Source organism: Equus asinus, chromosome 29 (genome assembly GCF_041296235.1).
Source record: "Equus asinus isolate D_3611 breed Donkey chromosome 29, EquAss-T2T_v2, whole genome shotgun sequence".
NCBI lineage: Eukaryota > Metazoa > Chordata > Mammalia > Perissodactyla > Equidae > Equus > Equus asinus.
The window spans coordinates 23,710,990-23,730,770 of NC_091818.1; the positions used below are offsets into that span (position 1 = coordinate 23,710,990).

Consider the following 19,781-nt stretch of genomic DNA (forward strand, 5'->3'; position numbering starts at 1 on the left):
GAAATAGTTCTGAAACATCAATATGAAACCTTATTCTCTAAGAATTCATCATAAGCCTGTCATTATTCTGTAGGGCATCCATTTATTCTCCAGTATATGCAAAGCATGGGTGTATGGGGTAAGGCTGGGATGTTCTCTAATTTACCTCTGGGGCTAAGTAACTTTCTTTAGCTTTGGAACTTACTTAGCTTCTTGTTGACAAAGATTCTCTCCTTGACCAAACTTTAGGCAGGTTCCTCTGAGCCCTCTCCTCACTGAGGCCCAAGCTTGGGACTTCTGTGTCTTTGCATTGCCCAATTTTAGCAAGAATCTTGCTAAGTCAGTTTAGTGACAATACCCCACTCTTGTTCTCTGAGATCACTCTGGCCTGCCTTCAGCAAAAATCCTGTCAAGTTGATTTAGCTAGAAATTCCCCTTTCCCTCTGATGTCTCCTCTTTGTAATTTTTCATCTGCTGACTCCCACCCTGCTCCTTAACTATAAATCCCCTCTTTTCCTTCTTTATTCAGAATTGAGCCCAATCTCTCTACTGCAAAACCCCATTGTAGTCGTCCCCCTGATGAAGTCAGCCTTATCATTCTTTAACAAGCATCAGCATACAAGTTAAGCTAAAGAGACAGTCTTCAGCTTGTTACAAGCTCCTAGCGTTTCTATAGAGTTGCACACTTGCTTTTCTTTCTTTTGCTCTTTTAAAAATTTAATATATCTTACCGTATTTTATGTAGCCTTCTAGGAATACATAAAATAAATAAATACAAATAACTTCCAGTCACTTTTCAAAATTTACTAGGAAACTAACTAAAAAATATATGTACAAACCTTCCCACAAACTGTAAATATTTCGTGCTAATGAGCACAGCAGAGAAAACTGCTATGTACTGTGTTGTATCCAGAGCAAGGAGTACTGAATAATGCATGAAATGAAAATCCCTAGTCCAGAGCCAGAAGAAGGCTTTTTTGCAGCTTGCTTAAGTATTTGTTTTAAATATAGTGCCAAAAAAAGTCTTTTGTTTTTTTCTTGATTAGCCTTAAAAAAAGGAAAAGGCAATGTGTTTCCAGAAACCATATTATAAGGAATAGGAAAATGTTCTTCAGCATTGTTTCTTAATCTCTCTCCACCCCTTATCATTTAAAAACATTTCCTCATTTTACCTCCTGAATAATGCACTTGGCTTTTCAGAGCCTAGAGATATTGCCTTCCCAAGTTTCCTAAAACAAACAAACCTAGCTTAGCAAATATTCTGTGAACCCACACATCCATGGAGGTGCTAGATATTCTTTTAGATCCATCTTACATAATTCATTTACTAAATCAAACATATTGATAGTTACCGAAGGAAACTCCTTTTTATAAATGAGCCCTCTTCATTTTTGCCTACTCCAGCTTTATTTTTCCTTATGATCCATATTGACTAGCTAAAACATGTACCATTCTTCCTTCTTTCTTTCTCCAAAGAGGAACAAACAGTTTCAGGTTCAAATAAATTGTATGAATGGTCTGCCAATGAGGTGGGAACACGGGACTGGTCTGCCCTGGGTGCAGGTAACAAAGGGGCTCATTTGTCTGCAGAGAATTTAAGGCAATGATAAAGACAACTAAAAGATGGTCTGGTGATGTCAGCAACATGGCGGAGTGAGCTGTTCCCTTTATTTCTCCCCCTTCAAACTACAACTAAATGGACATTCACTGTTCAGCGGAGGATACCCACACATCACATCAGGACCCCTGAGAGACCCATGCAGCTATACATCTGAAGGGCGATGGACTACCCTTAGGGAGGTGGTGGAGATAGGTGAACACTCTCTAGTCTCCTGGTAGCCCTGGACACACATGTGATTGCTTTCCTGGCTCTAGCACCCGTAGCACTGCTGTGGCCCTGAGAGTGGGAGTGCACCTTGGTGCAACTGTGGGAACAGGTGATGGCAGCCCTGAGCCTCCATGCTTTCTCATCTGATGGGAGAGCCCACAGTGCTGCCATGGTCCCAGGGAGTGGCCCAGGTTTGGACCCAGTGGGGAGGCTCCCCATCAAACATAACGGATGGTGTGTACTTCAGATATAATGGAGAAATAAAAACTTTCCCAGATAAACAAAAGCTGAGGGAGTTCATTGCCATAAGACCCTCCCTACAAGATGTAATCAAGAAGGCCCCCATACCTGAGAAAAAGAGAAAGCGTTTACAAAAGATTGAGCAAGGAGGTAAATAGGCAGACAAAATCAGAAAATTGCAACCTGCTATCAAAACAGATTAGCAAACCCTAAATTATAACATAAAAGATAGAGGAAAAGAAAACATCAAGAATAAATATAATCACATCATTTTAACCACAAACTCACAACACAAAATGGAATAAGTTGTGACAACAATAACCTAGAAGGGGAAGAGGAAATGGATGGAACCTGCTTAGACTCAGGAAATAAGAGGCTATCAGAAAATGGACTATCTCATCTATGAGATCTTTTATACATACCTCCCAGTAACCACTAAACAAATAATGAGAACAGAGACACAAATTATAAATAAAGAGAAAACTGAGAAAACCATCATAAAGAACAACCAAACTGAATTGGCAGTCTGAAATACATGGGATGAGAAATAAGGGAAATACAGGACAATCAGAAAACAAGTGATAAAATGGGAGCATTAAGCATTCATACATCAATAATCACTCAATGTAAATGGATGAATTCTTCAATCAGAAGACACGGAGTGGCTGGATTGATTAAAACAAAACGACCCAACAATATGCTGCCTCCAGGAAACACATCTCAGCTCTAAGACAAACACACCCTCAGAGTGAAGGGATGGAAGACGATACTCCAAGCTAATGGCAAACTAAAGAAAGCAGGTGTTGCCATACTTACATAAGATAAAGTAGACCCTAATCACTTGGCCACAGGGCTGGCCCTAGAATACACATTCTTCTCAAGTGCACATGGAACATTCTCAAAGACAGACCATTTGTTGGGAAACAAGGCAAGCCTCAATAAATTCAAGAAGATTGAAATCATATCAAGCATCTTTCCCGATTATAATGCTATAGAACTAGATAGCAACTACAAGAAAAAAGCTGGGAAAGTGACAAATATGTGAAGAGTAAGCTACTGAACAACTCATGGATCATTGAAGAAATTAAAGGAGAAATCAAAAAATATCTGGAGACAAACAAAAATGAAAATATACCATACCAACAAAGATAGGATGCAGCAAAGAGGTTCTAAGGGAAATACATGGCAATACAGGCCCACCTCAACAAAGAAGAAAAATCTCAAATAGGCAATCTTAAACTACATCTAACAGAATTAGAAAAAGAAGAACAAAGGCCAAAGTCAGCAGAAGGAGGGAAATAATAAAAATTAGAGTAGAAATAAATGAAATTGAAACCAAAAGTCCACAAAAATGATCAACAAAACTAAGAGCTGGTTCTTTGAGAAGATAAACAAAATTGACAAACCCTTAGTCAGACTCACTAAGAAAAAGAAAGAAGGCTCAAATAAATAAAATCAGAAATGAAAGAGAAATTATAATGGATACCACAGAAATACAAAGGATTATAAGAGAATACCATGAAAAACTATACGCCAACAAATTGGACTATCAAGAAGACATGGATAAATTCTTAGTTTCATACAACCTCCAAAAACTTAATCAAGAAAAAATAGGGAATCTGAATAGACCAATCACAAGTAAAGAGATCGAAACAGTAACCAAAAACCTCCCGAAACATAAAAGTCCAGGACCAAATGGCTTCTCTGGAAAATTCTACCAAACATTCAAAGAAGATTTTATACCTATCCTTCCCAAGCTATTCCAAAAAATTGAAGAAGATGGAATACTTCCTAACACATTTTACTAGGCCACCATCATCCTGACCCCCAAACCAGAGAAGGACAACACAAAGAAGGAAAATTACAGGCCAATATCACTGATGAGTATAGATGCAAAATTCCTCAATGATATACTGGCAAACTGAACACAGCAATACATTAAATGGATCATGCACCATGATCAAGTGGGATTTATATCAGGGACACAGGGATGGTTCAACATCAGCATCAGTCAATGAGATACATGAAATTAACAAAATGAGGGACAAAAACCAGATGATCATCTCAATAGATGCAGAGAAAGCATTTTACAAGATCCAACATCCGTTTATGATAAAACCTCTGAATAAAATGGATATAAAGGGAAAGTATCTCAACATAATAAAGGCCACATATGGCAAACCCACAGCCAGCATCATACTCAATGGGGAAGAACTGAAAGCCATTCCTCTGAGAACAGGAACAAGACAAGGGTGCCCACTCTTGCCATTCTTATTCAACATAGTACTGGAGGTTTTGGTCAGAGCAATAAGGCAAGGAAACGAAATAAAAGGTATCCAAACTGGCAAGGAAGAAGTGAAACTCTCACTGTTTGCAGACAACATGATTTTATATATAGAAAACCCTAAAGAATCCATCAGAAAACTATTAGAAATAATCAATAATTACAGCTAAATTGCAGGGTACAAAATCAACGTACAAAAATCAGTTGCATTTCTATACTCTAATAATGAACTAATAGAAAGAGAACTCAAGAATACAACCCCATTTGCAATAACAACAAAAAGAATAAAATATTTAGGAATAAATTTAACCAAGGAGGTGAAAGACCTACACAATGAAAACTATAGGACATTATTGAAAGAAATTGATGATGACATAAGGAAATGGAAAGATATTTCATGCACATGGATTGGAAGAATAAACATAGTTAAAATGTCCATAGTACCTAAAGCTGTCTACAGATTCAATGCAATCCCAATTAGAATCCCAATGACATTCTTCATGGAAATAGAACAAAGAATCCTAAAATTCATTTGAGGCAACAAAAGATCCCAAAGAGCTAAAACAATAATGAGAAAAAAGAACAAAGCTGGAGGCATCACAGTCCCTGGCTTCAAAATATACTACAAAACTATGGTATTCAAAACTATGGTACAAAAACAGACACACAGATCAATGGAAGAGAATTGAAAGCCCAGAAATAAAACCACACATCTATGCACAGCTAACCTTCAACAAAGGAGCTAAGAACATACAATGGAGAAAGGAAAGTCTCTTCAATAAATGGTGTTGGGAAAACTGGACAACCACATGCAAAAGAATGAAAGTAGACCATTATCTTTTGCCACACACAAAAATTAACTCAAAGTGGATTAAGACTTGAAGGCAAGACGTGAAACCATAAAACTCCTAGGAGAAAATATAGGCAGTACACTGTTTGACATTGGTCTTAGAAGGATCTTTTCAAATACCATGCCTACTCAGGCAAGGGAAATAAAAGAAAAAACAAACAAATGGGACTTCATCAGACTAAAGAGCTTCTGCAAGGCAAAAGAAACCAGGAACGAAACGAAAAGACAACCCACCAACTGGGAGAAAATATCTGCAAATCATATATCTGACAAGGGGTTAATCTCCAAAATATATAAAGAACTCATGTAACTCAACAACAAAAAAACAAACAACATGATCAAAAAAGGACATGAACAGACATTTTTCCAAAGAAGATATACAGATGGCCAACAGTCACATGAAAAGATGTTCAACATCACTACTCTTCAGGGAACTGCAAGTCAAAACTACAATGAGATATCACCTTACACCTCTTAGAACGCCTATAATTACCGAGACAAAAAACAGCAAATGTTGGAGAGGATGTAGAAAAAAAGAAACCCTCATACACTGCTGGTCAGAAAGCAAACTTGTGCAGCCACTATGGAAAACAGCATGGAGATTTCTCAAAAAATTAAAAATAGAAATACCTTAGGACCCAGCTATTCCACTACTGGGTATTTATCCAAAGAACGTGAAATTAACAATTCTTTGGATTTGTTAGGAGTTATGTCTTTCCTCTCTATCATGTTCCTACAAAATCTTAGAAGTCTTTTCTTCAGGGCCACATGTTGCTTGACTCAGAGATACCAACTAAAGACACTTCTTGCAGCTCCATTCACTATAAATATCCACCCATCCACTAATTTAACAAATATCTGAATATATAATATAGGCAAGATGCAGCACTAAGAATGGGGAATACAAAGCTGGTTCAACCAGCTACTTCCATCAGGTTGCTCATATTCCTCTGGGATGCTGATAGTTCAGTTTATAGACATAACCAATATTGGAATCAGTTAAATGTAAGCAACAGGGAAAAAAAAAACCCAGAGTAACATAGAGCCATATGGTTCAGACAGGATAAGAATAATTCAGCTCATTAAATTAGAAATAGTTTCCACTCGATTTAAGCTTTCAGTGGGGTAATTCTTCACTGCAATGACTTCTAGAAACACAGAGAGAAAACAGTTTTAACTTCAGTCTTTGAAACAAACAAAAGAATGATGAAGTATCTGGTTCCCCAAATTTCAGTCATTTGCATACTACCCTCAAGATCTCTGCTATCTGTGCACCACCTAATATTTTCTTTAAATCAATTTGTATTTATTGCCTCAAAATATTTTAAAGGAAACTTTATATTGCTACTTTCAATGAAAAACTGATAGACAACCCATCAATAGAAACTAACTATGAAAATAAATATAGTGAAACAAAGTTAAGAAATTTTATCTAGACAGCACTGCAATGGAAAACTCTGAGCCTGAAGCTTAATCTGCATTTTGATACAAAGGAAGGTTAGCAACTGTTTGGCAGGTGTTAAAAGACCTATGAGTTCCCAACTAATTTTTCTCCTGGAAATGATCAGAAAGATTGAAAGAGAACCCGAATGGAAGTAATATTCTCACTATATGATCCAAGGTTATTTAAAACTGTTTGCATCCCATCAAACAGCCTCATGCAGATCATGGTGTTATGTTGTTCAAGACACTTGAGGACACACAGTGAGTCAGGGGAATATGAATGAATCATGTGTGGAGAGAACTGTGGGAAGCAGCTTTCAAGTTGGATCTCACATTTTTATTCATTCACTCATCGACTAGTATGTATTAAATACCTCCCATGTGTCAGTCATTGTGCTAAGAGCTGGGGATTCAGTGGGAAGACCCTCACTCCAAGGAGAAGGGAAATTAGGTGAAAATGAAGAGGACAATCAAATAAGCAAACTGTGTCACAGAATAGAGGCCTCAATAGCTGCTGAGTGCTAGACCCCTAGGGAGAGAGGTCATTTTCAAGTCTCAAAAGGGCACCCATTCTTTAAGGATTTTTAGAAGGCTTATTGTAGGCTGCCAATGATTTCTCATTTTCTTTGGTGAACACCAGTTGAAAAACAGCTATCATATAAAGAATAGAAACTGGAAGGTACTTGAAGGATCGACACAAAGAGCAAAGTGTGCTATGATATGGAAACAATAAAGTGAGCGTCAGAAAGAACATTAGAGATTGGTCTAATCCTTTCTTTTTGTTGGAAGTAGAGGCATATGAGTTTTTGGAGGCTAAACTGACATTTAAACTGGGTGTCCCGAAATTGAGTCCAATGTTCTTGGTACTACATGACATGTAAAAAATAAGAAAGGAATCCTGGGAGTTAAGGATATTTACATTTGTTCCAAAAAGATAATCTGCAGCATTTCCAGTAAATAAGTACCAGCCAAAAAAGGGGAAAAGAAACGTAGATTCTTATGTAGTTGATAGTAAAATTATCACATTTTATAAAAGGTTGAAATAGGGGACATTTAAAGAGAAATATACATATTATGGCATCTAAGATAAAGTATTGTATGAGCCATGTTAAAATATTTTTATTGAGAAATATGGCCAAATTAGCATGAAAATATGAATGGCTTACTGTGATTGTCAAACAGCTTTAAAGCTCATCAGAGTAAAGGGTTTCCGCTATAGAGCCACAGTTTTATCCTGCGGGAGAAATTTATATTTTCTCTCCTATGCTCTTTGGCACCACTACATTGAGAAAACTAGGAAAGAGGAGGCAAGGAAAAAACATGGAACCATTTCTAGCCATTCCTAGCCTTTGTGGATAGGCAATTTATTTCATTGCCTCTTTCTTCGTAATGTTTGACATACACATCTTTTTAAAGTAGGTGGTTTTGGAACAAAGTATAAGGGAATTCACAATATTCTCCACTTTGCAAGGTTGATAATCACTAGAGCACACTGGTTAAGGAGGAAAGCCAGGAACACTATCTTTTTGAGCTTCACCCATAGAACAGCAGCAGGATTACCCTGGGGCATGGAATTTAGGAATGAAGGACAGTAGGTTTTGCCAAATAAGCACACTGCTGAATTCTACCGTATAGGATTCTTTGGTAGTTCTGGCTCTGAATTATTCTCTCAGCTATGTTTTCTTTGTATTCTTTCCTGTTCTTAGCTAATAACTACTGTTTCACATTCATTCTAAACTTATTTTTTATTGAGAATTAACCTGGGCTAATGGCACATTTTATTAGAGTGTGTTGTTGAAATTCAGTTGTATTAAAGATTTTCCTAGAGAATCATAAAGATATTGCCTTGAAAATGAAAAATATATATCATCTTGATATCTAAAGTCTTGAAATCAAACTGTTTAAGTGGCTGACCCAGCTTGCAATTACATGCTAAGCTGAACACTTTGATCCTCCCATGCGAATGAAGAGTAATAAAATACAATATACCTGTGAAGCTTGAGAGTGACAGTTCCATAAACAGTAGCAAAACCGAGAAGTCGAACCCATCTTAGGAGAATACAGCGAAATGTGCTTGGCTCAAAGTACAAAATAACAACCTGTGGGGTGAGAAGAGAAAGAAAGAGACCTTCAGGATCAACTGATGACCCACAGAATAAAATCAGCATTTCACAATCTGATGTTTAACACATAAGAATTTTGTGTGTGTGTGTGAGGAAGATTGGTCCTGACCTAACATCAGTTGCCAATTTTCCTCTTTTTGCTTGAGGAAGATTGTTGCTGAGCTAACGTCTGTGCCAATCTTCCTCTAATTTGTATGTGGGACACTGCCACAGCATGCACTTGATGAGCAGTGTGTAGGTCCTTACCCAGGATCCGAACCCGCGAAACACAGGTCACCAAAGTGGAACGTGTGAATTTAACCACTATGCCACCAGGCCCAACACGTATGAATTTTGATTTAAGCACACATCTATTTGAATAAAACTTTAAAATATTATTTTGATCACTGACTGTCCAAATCAAAGAACTATAGAGTCTCCCCATTGCTTTCAAATCAAATCTAAATTCTTTACTTCTAACTTTTAGGAGTTTCTATCAGTTGTCTCTCAGTCTTTGGTATGCTACTTCCCCAGATGGGCCAGCCAGGCTAGCTTCCAATGCCGTTCTCCAACGGAGCCCTGCTTATTCCCACCTCCAGACGTCTAGTAATACTTTCCCCTGTCTGAAACAGCCCTGACAGGATTACTGTGCACGGTCCCCTCGGTCAATCTCCCATTCCATATTTATTCTTATTACTTACACTTTGCCTAGTACTTGGCCTAATTACCTCACTAACTCCTGGCTTCTCACTCCAGAGTTTTCATTCAACAAATATTAATGAAGCATCTACTATGAGCCAGGCACTATAGTAGATGCTGTGGATACAAAGTCCGAGAAGAAAAGAAGAGAGATATGTAAACAAGAAATTACATTAAAGTAGCTGAGGTGCTGAGATATACATTCAGTGGGACACAAAGGAACAAGTGTCCAATTCCAGGCAGATGGTCAAAAGGCACGTGCAAGGCTTTTTTGAATGCTGTGTGGTCAAGCCCTCATAGAATAGGAATTGGTTTGGCCCTGCCTTAGGAACCCTGTACAGCTGAAGGATTAACGCTGTTGAAGAACATAGACGTGCACTCTTCTGCTAGAGCAGCTGGCCTGATTCTGCAGAAAGCAGTCATCATAACAGAAAAATATACCCACTCCTGAAACCCTGAGTGTAAGTTTGATTTTTCAACCCAAAGATGTGAGTATTGGGAAACATAAAGCAGAGCTGGGGGACATGGTTCAGGTAGTGACATTTTCTTGCTGACGTCTTACAAATAGAGCCCCTCTCTTCAGCAGTACCAAGAATGACATTACTTATAACTCTGTGCTGGCATTTCTCAAATATTTCTACTATATAAAGATGTTAAACTAAGTATTGACAACACCATTACGGATTTAGTTTTCAAGGTGTTGGAAAAAGACTCGACAAAAGTGCCAAGGAGAAATGAAAGAAGGGTAGAAATAGGTGTGGACAGGAGATGATGCTTTGCGTGCTCCTGAAGTCAAATAAAAATTTTCAAAAAATTTTCAACTTTGTTCTTTCACTGACATATAGTATGTGTCCTTAATTTTCTAATTCACTAGGTCTATATTGAAGATACAGATTTGATTCCTGAAAACTGTTTGGATTCATTCAAAAACTGATATACAAAATATTTCCTTTATTTACTATTTTCACAGATCAAGTTAAAATTCTATAAATGTATATTCTAGTTTTAGCTCATACTTCTCAGACATAGTTCCTTTGTACAGTAGTTCAGTAGTAATTACGAGGTCTGCAAAGTAAGCTTTATTGTTTACTAAGGAATCTGAGCTGAGGGAAGAGGGGAAAACTTAGGGAGAAAAACAAATAGAGAAAACTCGATAGAAGTCTAAGGGATGAGGGGAGCATATGTGTTCCTTCTCAGGGCAGAGAGAAGTGACAGATTAGAAACTAGAGAGATAGGGACTAAAAGTCTAGAATACAAAAAATCTGAAATATTTCCATTAGAAATGAACTTAGAGATTATTCTGGAAGAATGGATTCCTGGGGGCTGCAAAGTCCCGTGACTTATTGCAGTTTTCCATTGTACACCGAGCTCTCTCCAGGAAACGAATAAGCAAAAAGTAAACGACTATAAGGTAGAAGTCTGCATGATTTTTTATTTTAAAATAAAGAATTGCTCTTGAACTGTTTGGGAAATACTGATATAGCTTTAAACTTTTATTTCACAGATGAAGAATTTGAAGACTTGTTATGGTAAGTGAAAGATTGAGTCAGTCAGCAATAAATGAAAGAATAAGTCAATTATTTTTCAGCATCCAGGTATGAAGTATAAGTTTAAAAAGTAATAGAAAATGAAATTCCAGTGAATTTAATAAAATGTAATATTAGAAACAGTCCAGCCAATAGTGAAGTAGAACTCTTAATCTTGCAGTGTGCTGGTGGAGATACAGGCTCTGAATTCAGTCTCCCTGGTGCCCATCCTGGCTCTACTCTTATCAGTTTTGTGACTTTGACAATCTACTTAACATTGCTTTGCTATGCCTTAGTTTTCCCATTTGTAAAATGAACACACCAGTAATACTTCCAGATGGGACTATTTTAAAGTTTAAGTGAGATAAACACAGTGCCTGGTACAGTAAATACTCAGTGATTATTGGCTAACGTTACTAGGAGAGTTGACTTACGTATGCTTTGTTCTAAAAGTTACCATCTCATTCCAGTATAATTACATTTCACCATCTCGATGAATTCTTTTCTAATCACTCCAGCCACTCCTTTTGAATTCCTAAAATTGCTTTTTGACTGTATACTTTTCCTACCTTACATCGTAGTTATCTTTATGGATGTATCCCTGAATCAAATGTAAAATTGGAGAAGACATGCTCCTTCATGTATTCTTTATGCTTCACACACAGAAAATTTACACATATTAAATATTTGCTCAATGGTCTATATTAGCTAATTTAATTAAGAAAATGCTATCTTCAAAATAAACTATTTGAGAAGTCTGATTAGGGTTCACTAATCTCTGTGATTCTAATTCACAATTCAATATTTATCTACTCTGTGTGAGGCAGTAAGGGATTTAGAAGCCATAAAAATAAATCAGATGTAGATTAAGTCCTCGAAGAAGTCATAATTTAGAAGAGCAGATATTACATGCAAATGATAAAAATAATAGAATGATCATACCAAATAGTGATATGCGCTTACTATGGCTAGAAGCTAAATTAAGTATTTTTGCATTATTTACTCATTTAATCCTCACAATACCTTATAAAATAGGACTTTTATTTTATGGAAAAGTAATGAAACACAGAGAATTTAAGTGATGTACCCAGGGTCACACAGCTAGGAGGTTCAGAGCTGGGATCTGAATCCTGGCAGTTTGATCCCAGAGTACAACCTCATCAGAGCTATCCTTCTTTATATAGCTCTCCCATGTCAGGGAGGTGACAAATGTTATTATGCTGTGAATTGCATCATATTGAGGATTCTGAGAAAAGGGAAATTACCCTCAGTGGAAATAAGTGAGGTTATCCTGGCTAGGGGGCGGGTGGTGGGGTGGGGGTGGGTGGGGCAGTAGTGGACATCTGAGCAAGGACAAGAAAGAGGAACAGGTTGAAGGGTGTAGGCAAAGAGGACGGGGGAGGGAGCCAAGGATGAAGGCATGGTTGTGGGAAATCTTAGCAGTATGAAGTGTATGGTTACAGCCAGGAATACGGCAAGAGGAGCTTTACATCAGAGACGGGACCAGGTCATTGTAAGCTTTGAACAACAGGGTGAGGAATTCAGATTTTGTCTGAATGTCAGAGCAGCAGACATGCCACTCTGCCTCTGAGTTGGGATCAGAAATGTGTTCCAGGGCGTTAATCCAGCAGCAACGTGCAAGAGGATTGGTTGGCTACAGAAGTGGAAGAGACTGAAAGTGAGAAACCCAGTTGGGACAAAAAAACCTCGAATTCATCATCTTAGCCATCAAACCTCTTTCTTTTCTTATATCTTAGTCCTGCATTTCCCTTTACTCCAGTCCCTGAATGGCAGCTAGTGTGATGTTTCTGATGCATCACTCTCTTGCCTAAAACCTTTCAGTGGCTCCCACTGCTCTTAAAAAAAAGGCAAAATTATTTAAGTTGGTTGACAATAGCTTATCTCTACTACATCATTACTTTCTACCACCCATCCCTCCAGTCCTTGCGTACGCTGTCCCTTCTGCCTGGATGACCCGACTGTCTCACTGGTACCTGGCTTACTCCTGTTCACCCATCAGGCATCAGCCTGAACATTTCTTCCTCTAAGAAGAGGAAGTCTTCCCCATGGCTTAGCATCCTGTCTCTGCTTCATCACAGCACTGGTCCCATGGCACTATTTTGGAGTGTAGGCTTTGTGACAGCCATGTTATTGTGTTTAATTCTGTAACACTGGCACTCAGAGTCCTGGCACTCAGGAAGTGCCCAATAAATATTTGCTGAATAAAATAAGAAATAAAGCTATAGTAAAAACATAAAGAAGGATATAACTAATGTAGTGAGACTGAGAATTCAGTCATTTACAGGAATAGAGGGATAAGATGCTGACTCAAGAAAACTGGGTAACTGATTTTTTTTTAATTTTTACTGTTTATGATAGTTTACAATCTCGTGAAATTTCAGTTGTACATTATTGTTAGTTGTGTTGTAGATGCACCCTTTGGCAGCTGATTACTTGTTGAGGCAAAAGAGAATAAACAGTCATAGATAATGTAAAGATTTTAAGCCTGAGTGACTGAGAAGAAGATTGTGTTTGAAAATAAACAGAAAAAAGAAAAGAACATATAAGTCAGGAAAATTATATTACTTCTACTTAAAAACCTCCCAACCCCCACCTCATCCTTCAGGTCTCAGTTTAGGGTTGGCATCCACGACTCTCCCCAGCACTCCCCAGACTAAGTTAAATTTTCTTCTTATTTGCATGTTATTTACTTGCATAAATTCTGTGCTTTCCCTCATCACCCTCATCAACTCAATTTTGGTATAATTAATTCTGTAATTCATTTGTTGAATGTGTCTTACTAACTAGTTTTAAGTTACATGAGGGCAGGGGTTGTAACTGTCTCATTCGTGATTGCATGCCCATTCCTAGTATTGTGCTTGGCAATAGCAGGTAACTACTAAATCCATGTGGAAGGAACAAAATAAAAAAAGGAAGGAAGGGACATTACACATTGGATGGTGTCAAGATGGCAGCGTAGATGGACTCTGAATTCACTTCTCCCATGGACACAACAAATTTACAACTATGCTTGGAACAAATACCCTGAGAGAGAACTGAAAACTGATAAAAAGAACCTCTGCAACAAGGGACAGGGCTGACTGAGGTAGAAGAGGCAGAAAATCCTTTCTGGAGAGAAAGAAGCCACCTTGGAGCCATAGCACTTCACGACTGGCAGGGAGCAATCCTAAGATATGAAGCCTTCCCTGGAGGAGTGGGGGAATGGTACTGTTATAAACAGCTTTTGGATCCAGCACAACCAGGACAATTGTCATAATACTTAGCTTAGCTGGCTATTAACTACAATGGGGAATACCCCCAGAAAAGCTATTGGATGTAAGGGAATAAGCCTGCTTTTATAGGACCCATGCACAAATTCACCTGTTTCAGAAAGCAACCTAAAATCACCAGAAAGAAAGGTGTGCAGTCCTTTGTTGAAAAGAGACCCACATGATAGGCTGTGGGTGCATCTTGGTGAGAGGTGAGATCACTCCAGGAACTGAGACATTGGCAGCAGCCATTATTGTGACCTAGTACTGGCAGGTGTCATTAGAGTTCTTCCCCCGGCCTGTTAGCCCAGTGGTCTGCCCCACCCACTAGAGCACCAATTTAATCCAGCTCAGCCAGGGTAGGCAGCCTACCCTCGGGACTGGCCCCACCCAATGGCAAGACCTTGGGCAACTTGTGGGCCCACATAGACCCGGTGCCTGGAATTTCTGCAACTGGGCAAGTGGGTCTGCCTCGGCAGAGCAGGGCATGCGCAAGGAGTGGGGCTGCATTGGTGGAGTGTGTGGGACCTCTGCAGTAGGGTTACTGGGTCCACTTCAGTGGGTTGGGGCATGTGCATGGGGCAAGACTGTGTTGCTTGAGTGTGTAGCCCTTCAAGTGGTGGGGCTAGGCAGCTGCAGCAGACTTGTGCTTCTCAAACAGCCACATAGGGGATTGGCCCCACCTTCCCAAGCCTGAACAATTGGGTGTTCCCATGCATAGGGCTAGCCCCACTCAGCTGCAAGCCTGAGAGAGCTGACAATAGCGTTGCAGGCTGGAGGCCCACAGCAATTGTAAGCCCTTGAGCCTAGCAACCAGCCACGCTGAGGGCCTACTCATTTAATAGAAAAACTGCAACAGGAATGTGCTATTAGACCTTGCAGCCAACTGTGCTGGGGCACCCCAAACCCAATAAAGGGTCCATGGCAGCCACACACAGATGAGCATTAGAACCAGCTGGCCAGGGGGACAGCCTAGTCTCCCCAGGCACCTGCAGCAAGAACAATACTGCCACAACAGAGGAAAACTCCTGGAACATTTGGAACTGGTGACGAGGGGGAAGCACACTGCTAGGCCTCATAAGGCATCTATTACATAAAACCACCTCTCCAAGATTGGGAGATGTAGCTGATCTACCTAGTACATAGATATAAGCACAGAGAAAGAGGAAAAACGAGGAGACAAAGGACTACATTCCAAGTAAGGGAACAGGACAAAACCCCAGAAAAAGAACTAAATGAAACAGAAATAAACAGTCTACCTGACAAAGAGTTCAAGCAAAAAGTCATAAGGATGCTCACTGATCTTGGAAGAAGAATGGATGAACCCAGTGAGAACTTCAACAAAGAATTGGAAAATATATAAAAGAACCAATCAGAGGGCAGGCCCAGTGGGATAGCAGTTAAGTTCGCACATTCTGCTTCAATTGCCCAGGGTTTGCCAGTTTGGACCCTGGTTGCAGACATGCAGCACTACTTGGCAAGCCATGGTGTGGTAGGCATCCTACATATGAAAAAAAGTAGAGGAAGATGGGCACGGATGTTAGCTCAGGGCCAGTCTTCCTCAGCAAAAAGAGAGGAGGATTGGCTGTAGATATTAGCTCAGGGCTAATCTTCCTCAAAAAAAAAAAAAAGAACCAATCAGAAATGAAGAATACAATACTAGAAATGGGAAATTCACTAGACGGACTCTAGAGCAGAGTAGATGATACAGAACAACAGATCAGTGAGCTGGATGAAAGACTAGAGGAAATCACCCAAGCCGAACAGATGGAAGAAAAAAGAATGAGAACAGTGTAAGGGAACTCTGGGACAACATCAGGCACACCAACATCCATATTATAAGTGTCCCAGAAGGAGAAGAGAGAGACAAAGTGGCAGAGAATCTATTTGAAGAAATAATAGCTGAAAAGTTTCCTAACCTAAGGAAAGAAACAGACATCCACGAACAAGAAGCACAGAGAGCACCAAACAAGATAAACCCAAAGAGGCCCACACCAAGATACATTATAATTAAAATGTTGAGAACTAAAGATAAAGAGAGAATCCTAAAATCTGCAAGAGAAAGACAACAAGTTACATACAAAGGAAAGCCCATAAGGCTATTGGCTGACTTCTCAGCAGAAACCATAAAGGCTAGAAGGGAGATGCACAATATATTTAAAGCATGGAAAGGAAAAACCTACAGTCAAAAATACTCTACTCAGCAAGGTTGTCATTCAGAATGGAAGGAGAGATACAGAGTTCCCTAAACAAGAAAAAATTAGGAGTTTATCACCAAGAAACCAGCCTTGCAAGAAATACTAAAAGGACTTAAGTAGGAAAGAGAAGACCACAAATAGGAATAAGAAAATTATTTTTTAAAAAAGCAATAAAATCACCAGTAACAGCAAATATACAGTAAAGGTAGCAGATCAACAACCTATGAAGCTAATATGAAGATCAAAAGACAAAAGTACTAAAATTATCTATTTCTATGATAGGAGGGTAATGAATACACATGCACAAATAAAGAGGTTACATATGATAACAAAAACATAACATGTGGGAGGAGGGGAGTAAAAGAGTAGAGCTTTTAGCAAGAGGTCAAACTAAAGAGACCATGAACTCGATGCAGATTGCTATATATATAGGTTATTATATGTGAACCTCATAGTAATCACAAAACAGAAACCTATAAAAATACACAAACAATTAAGAGAAAGGAACCCAAACATAATACTAAAGAAAGCCAACAAACCATAAGGAAAGAGAGCAAGAGAAGAAGAAAGGAACAGAAAAGAACTGCTAAAACACCCAGAAAAAAAGGTAACAAAATGGCAATAAGTACACACTTATCAATAGCTATTTTAAATGTCAGTGGACTAAATGCTCCAATCAAAAGGCATAGGGTGGCTGATTGGATAAAAAACCAAGACGCATATATATGCTGCATACAAGAGACACACTTCAGACCTAAAGATATTCACAAAGTGAAGGTGAAGGGATGGAAAAAGATACTGCATGCAAATGGCCAAGAAAGGAAAGTTGAGGTAGCAACACTTACATCAGACAAAATAGATTTTAAAACAAAAACTGTAACAACAGACAAAGAAGAGCACTATGTAATGATAAAGGGAACAATCCAACAAGAAAATATAACACTTGTAAATATCTATGCATGCACACAGGAGCATCTAAATATAGAAAGCAATTATTAACAGACAGAAAAGGAGAAATAGACAGTAACACAATAATAGTAGGGAACTTTAACACTCCACTTACGCCAATGGATAGATCATCCAAACAGAAGATCAATAAGGAAACATTAGCTTATAATGACACATTAGGCCAGATGGACTTAGTAGATATATACAGAACATTCCACCCAAAAACCACAGAATACACATTCTTTTCAAATGCACATGGAACATTCTCCAGGATAGATCACATATTAGGCCACAAAACAAGTCTCAATAAATTTAAGATTGAAATAATACCAAGCACCTTTTCTGACCACGATGGTATGAAACTAGAAATCAACTACAGGAAGAAAATCAGAAAAGCCACAAATATGTGAAGATCAAACAAAATGCTACTGAAAAATGATTGGGTCAATGAAGAACTCAAAGGAGAAATCAAAAACACCTGGAGACAAATGAAAATGAAAATATGACATGCCAAAATTTATGGGATATGGCAAAAGCTGTTCTCAGAGGGAAGTTTATAGCAACAGGCCTATCTTAACAAACAAGAAAAGTGAACAATCTTACAGTGCACCTAAAGGAACAGAAAAAAGACGAATAAACAAAGCCCAAAATCAGTAGAAGGAGGGAAATGATAAAAATCAGAGCAGAAGTAAATGAAATAGAGGCTAAAAAAAAAAAAAGAAAATATCAATGAAACTAAGATTTGGTTCTTTGAAAAGATAAACAAAATTGACAAACCTTTAGCTAGACTCACCAAGGGAAAAAAGAGAGAACGTTCAAATAGAATCAGAAATGAAAGAAGAGAAATTAAAATGGACACCTCAGAAATACAAACGACTGTAAGAGAATACTATAAAAAGCTATATGCCAACAAATTGGATAATCTGGAAGAAATGGATAAATCCTTAGAATCATACAACTTTCCAAAACTGAATCCAGAAGAAATAGAGAATTTGAATAGGCCAATCACCAGTAGGGAGATCAAAACAGTGATCAAAAACCTCCCCAAAAACAAAAGTCCAGGACCAGATGGTTTCCCTGGTGAATTCTACCAAACATTCAAAGAAGACTTAATAGCTATCCTTCTCAAACTCTTCCAAAAATTTGAAGAGGAAGGGAAGCTTCTGAACTCATTCCATGAAGCCAACATTACCCTGACACCAAAACCAGACAAGGACAACACAAAAAAAGAACATTACAAGCAAATATCACTGATTAAGATTGATGCAAAAATCCTCGACAAGATACTAGCAAATCGAATACAACAATACATTAAAAAGATGATACGCTATGATCAAGTGGGATTTATTCCAGGGATGCAGGGATGGTTCAACATCAGCAAATCAATCAACATGATACAAAATGAAGAATAAAAATCACATGATCATCTCAGTAGATGCAGAGAGAGCATTTGACAAGATACAACATCCATTTATGACAAAAACTCTCAATAAAATGGGTATAGAAGGGTAGGGCTAATATCATTATAATAATATCAATATAAAATGGGTACAGCTAACATCATTCTCAATGGAGAAAACTGAAAGCTATCCCTCTAATAACAGGAACCAGACAAGGATGCCCACTTTCACCACTCTTATTTAACGTAGTATTGGAAGTCCTAGCCAGAGCACTCAAGCAAGAAAAAGAAATAATAAGGATCCAAATTGGAAAGGAAGAAGTGAAACTGTCATTATTTGCAGATGACATGATTTTAATAAACAGAAAACCCTAAAGAATCTACAAGAAAACTTTTAGAAATAAAAAATGAATACAGTAAATTTTCAGGATACAAAATCAACTACAAAAATCAGTTGTATTTCTCTACGTTAACAACAAGGTAGCAGAAAGAGAAATCAAGAATACAATCCCATTTACAATTGCAACAAAAGGAATAAAATACGTAGGAATAAACTTAACCAAAGAGGTGAAAGATCTACACACCGAAAACTATAAAACATTGTTGAAAGAAGCTGAAGACACAAAGAAATGGAAAGATATTCCGTGATCTCAGGTTGGAAGAACCAACATAGTTAGAATGTCCATACTTCCTAAAGCAACATACATTCAATGCAATCCCTATCAAAGTTCTAGCAACAGTTTTCACAGAAATAGAACAAGGAACCCTAAAATTTATATGGAACAACAAAATACCCCAAATAGCCAAAGGAATCCTCAGAAAAAAGAACAAAGCTGGAGGTATCACACTCCTTGATTTCAAAATAGACTACAAAGCTATAGTAACCAAAACAGCATGGTACTAGCACAAAAACAGACACACAGATCAATGGAACAGAATCAAGAGCCCAGAAATAAACTCACACATATATGTATAGCTAATTTTCAACAAGGGAGCCAGGAACATACAATAGAGAA

General features: G+C 38.1%; 1 protein-coding gene across 1 annotated transcript in view; it reads right to left on the reverse strand.

Annotated features, from left to right (window-relative positions):
* Positions 1–19,781, reverse strand: part of GPR158 (G protein-coupled receptor 158) — a 367,685-nt gene that overhangs the window by 41,732 nt on the left and 306,172 nt on the right. Inside the window, exon 6 of the mRNA XM_070500965.1 lies at positions 8,614–8,723. Coding sequence (XP_070357066.1) covers positions 8,614–8,723 — 110 coding nt within the window. The remainder of the gene's footprint in view (positions 1–8,613; positions 8,724–19,781) is intronic.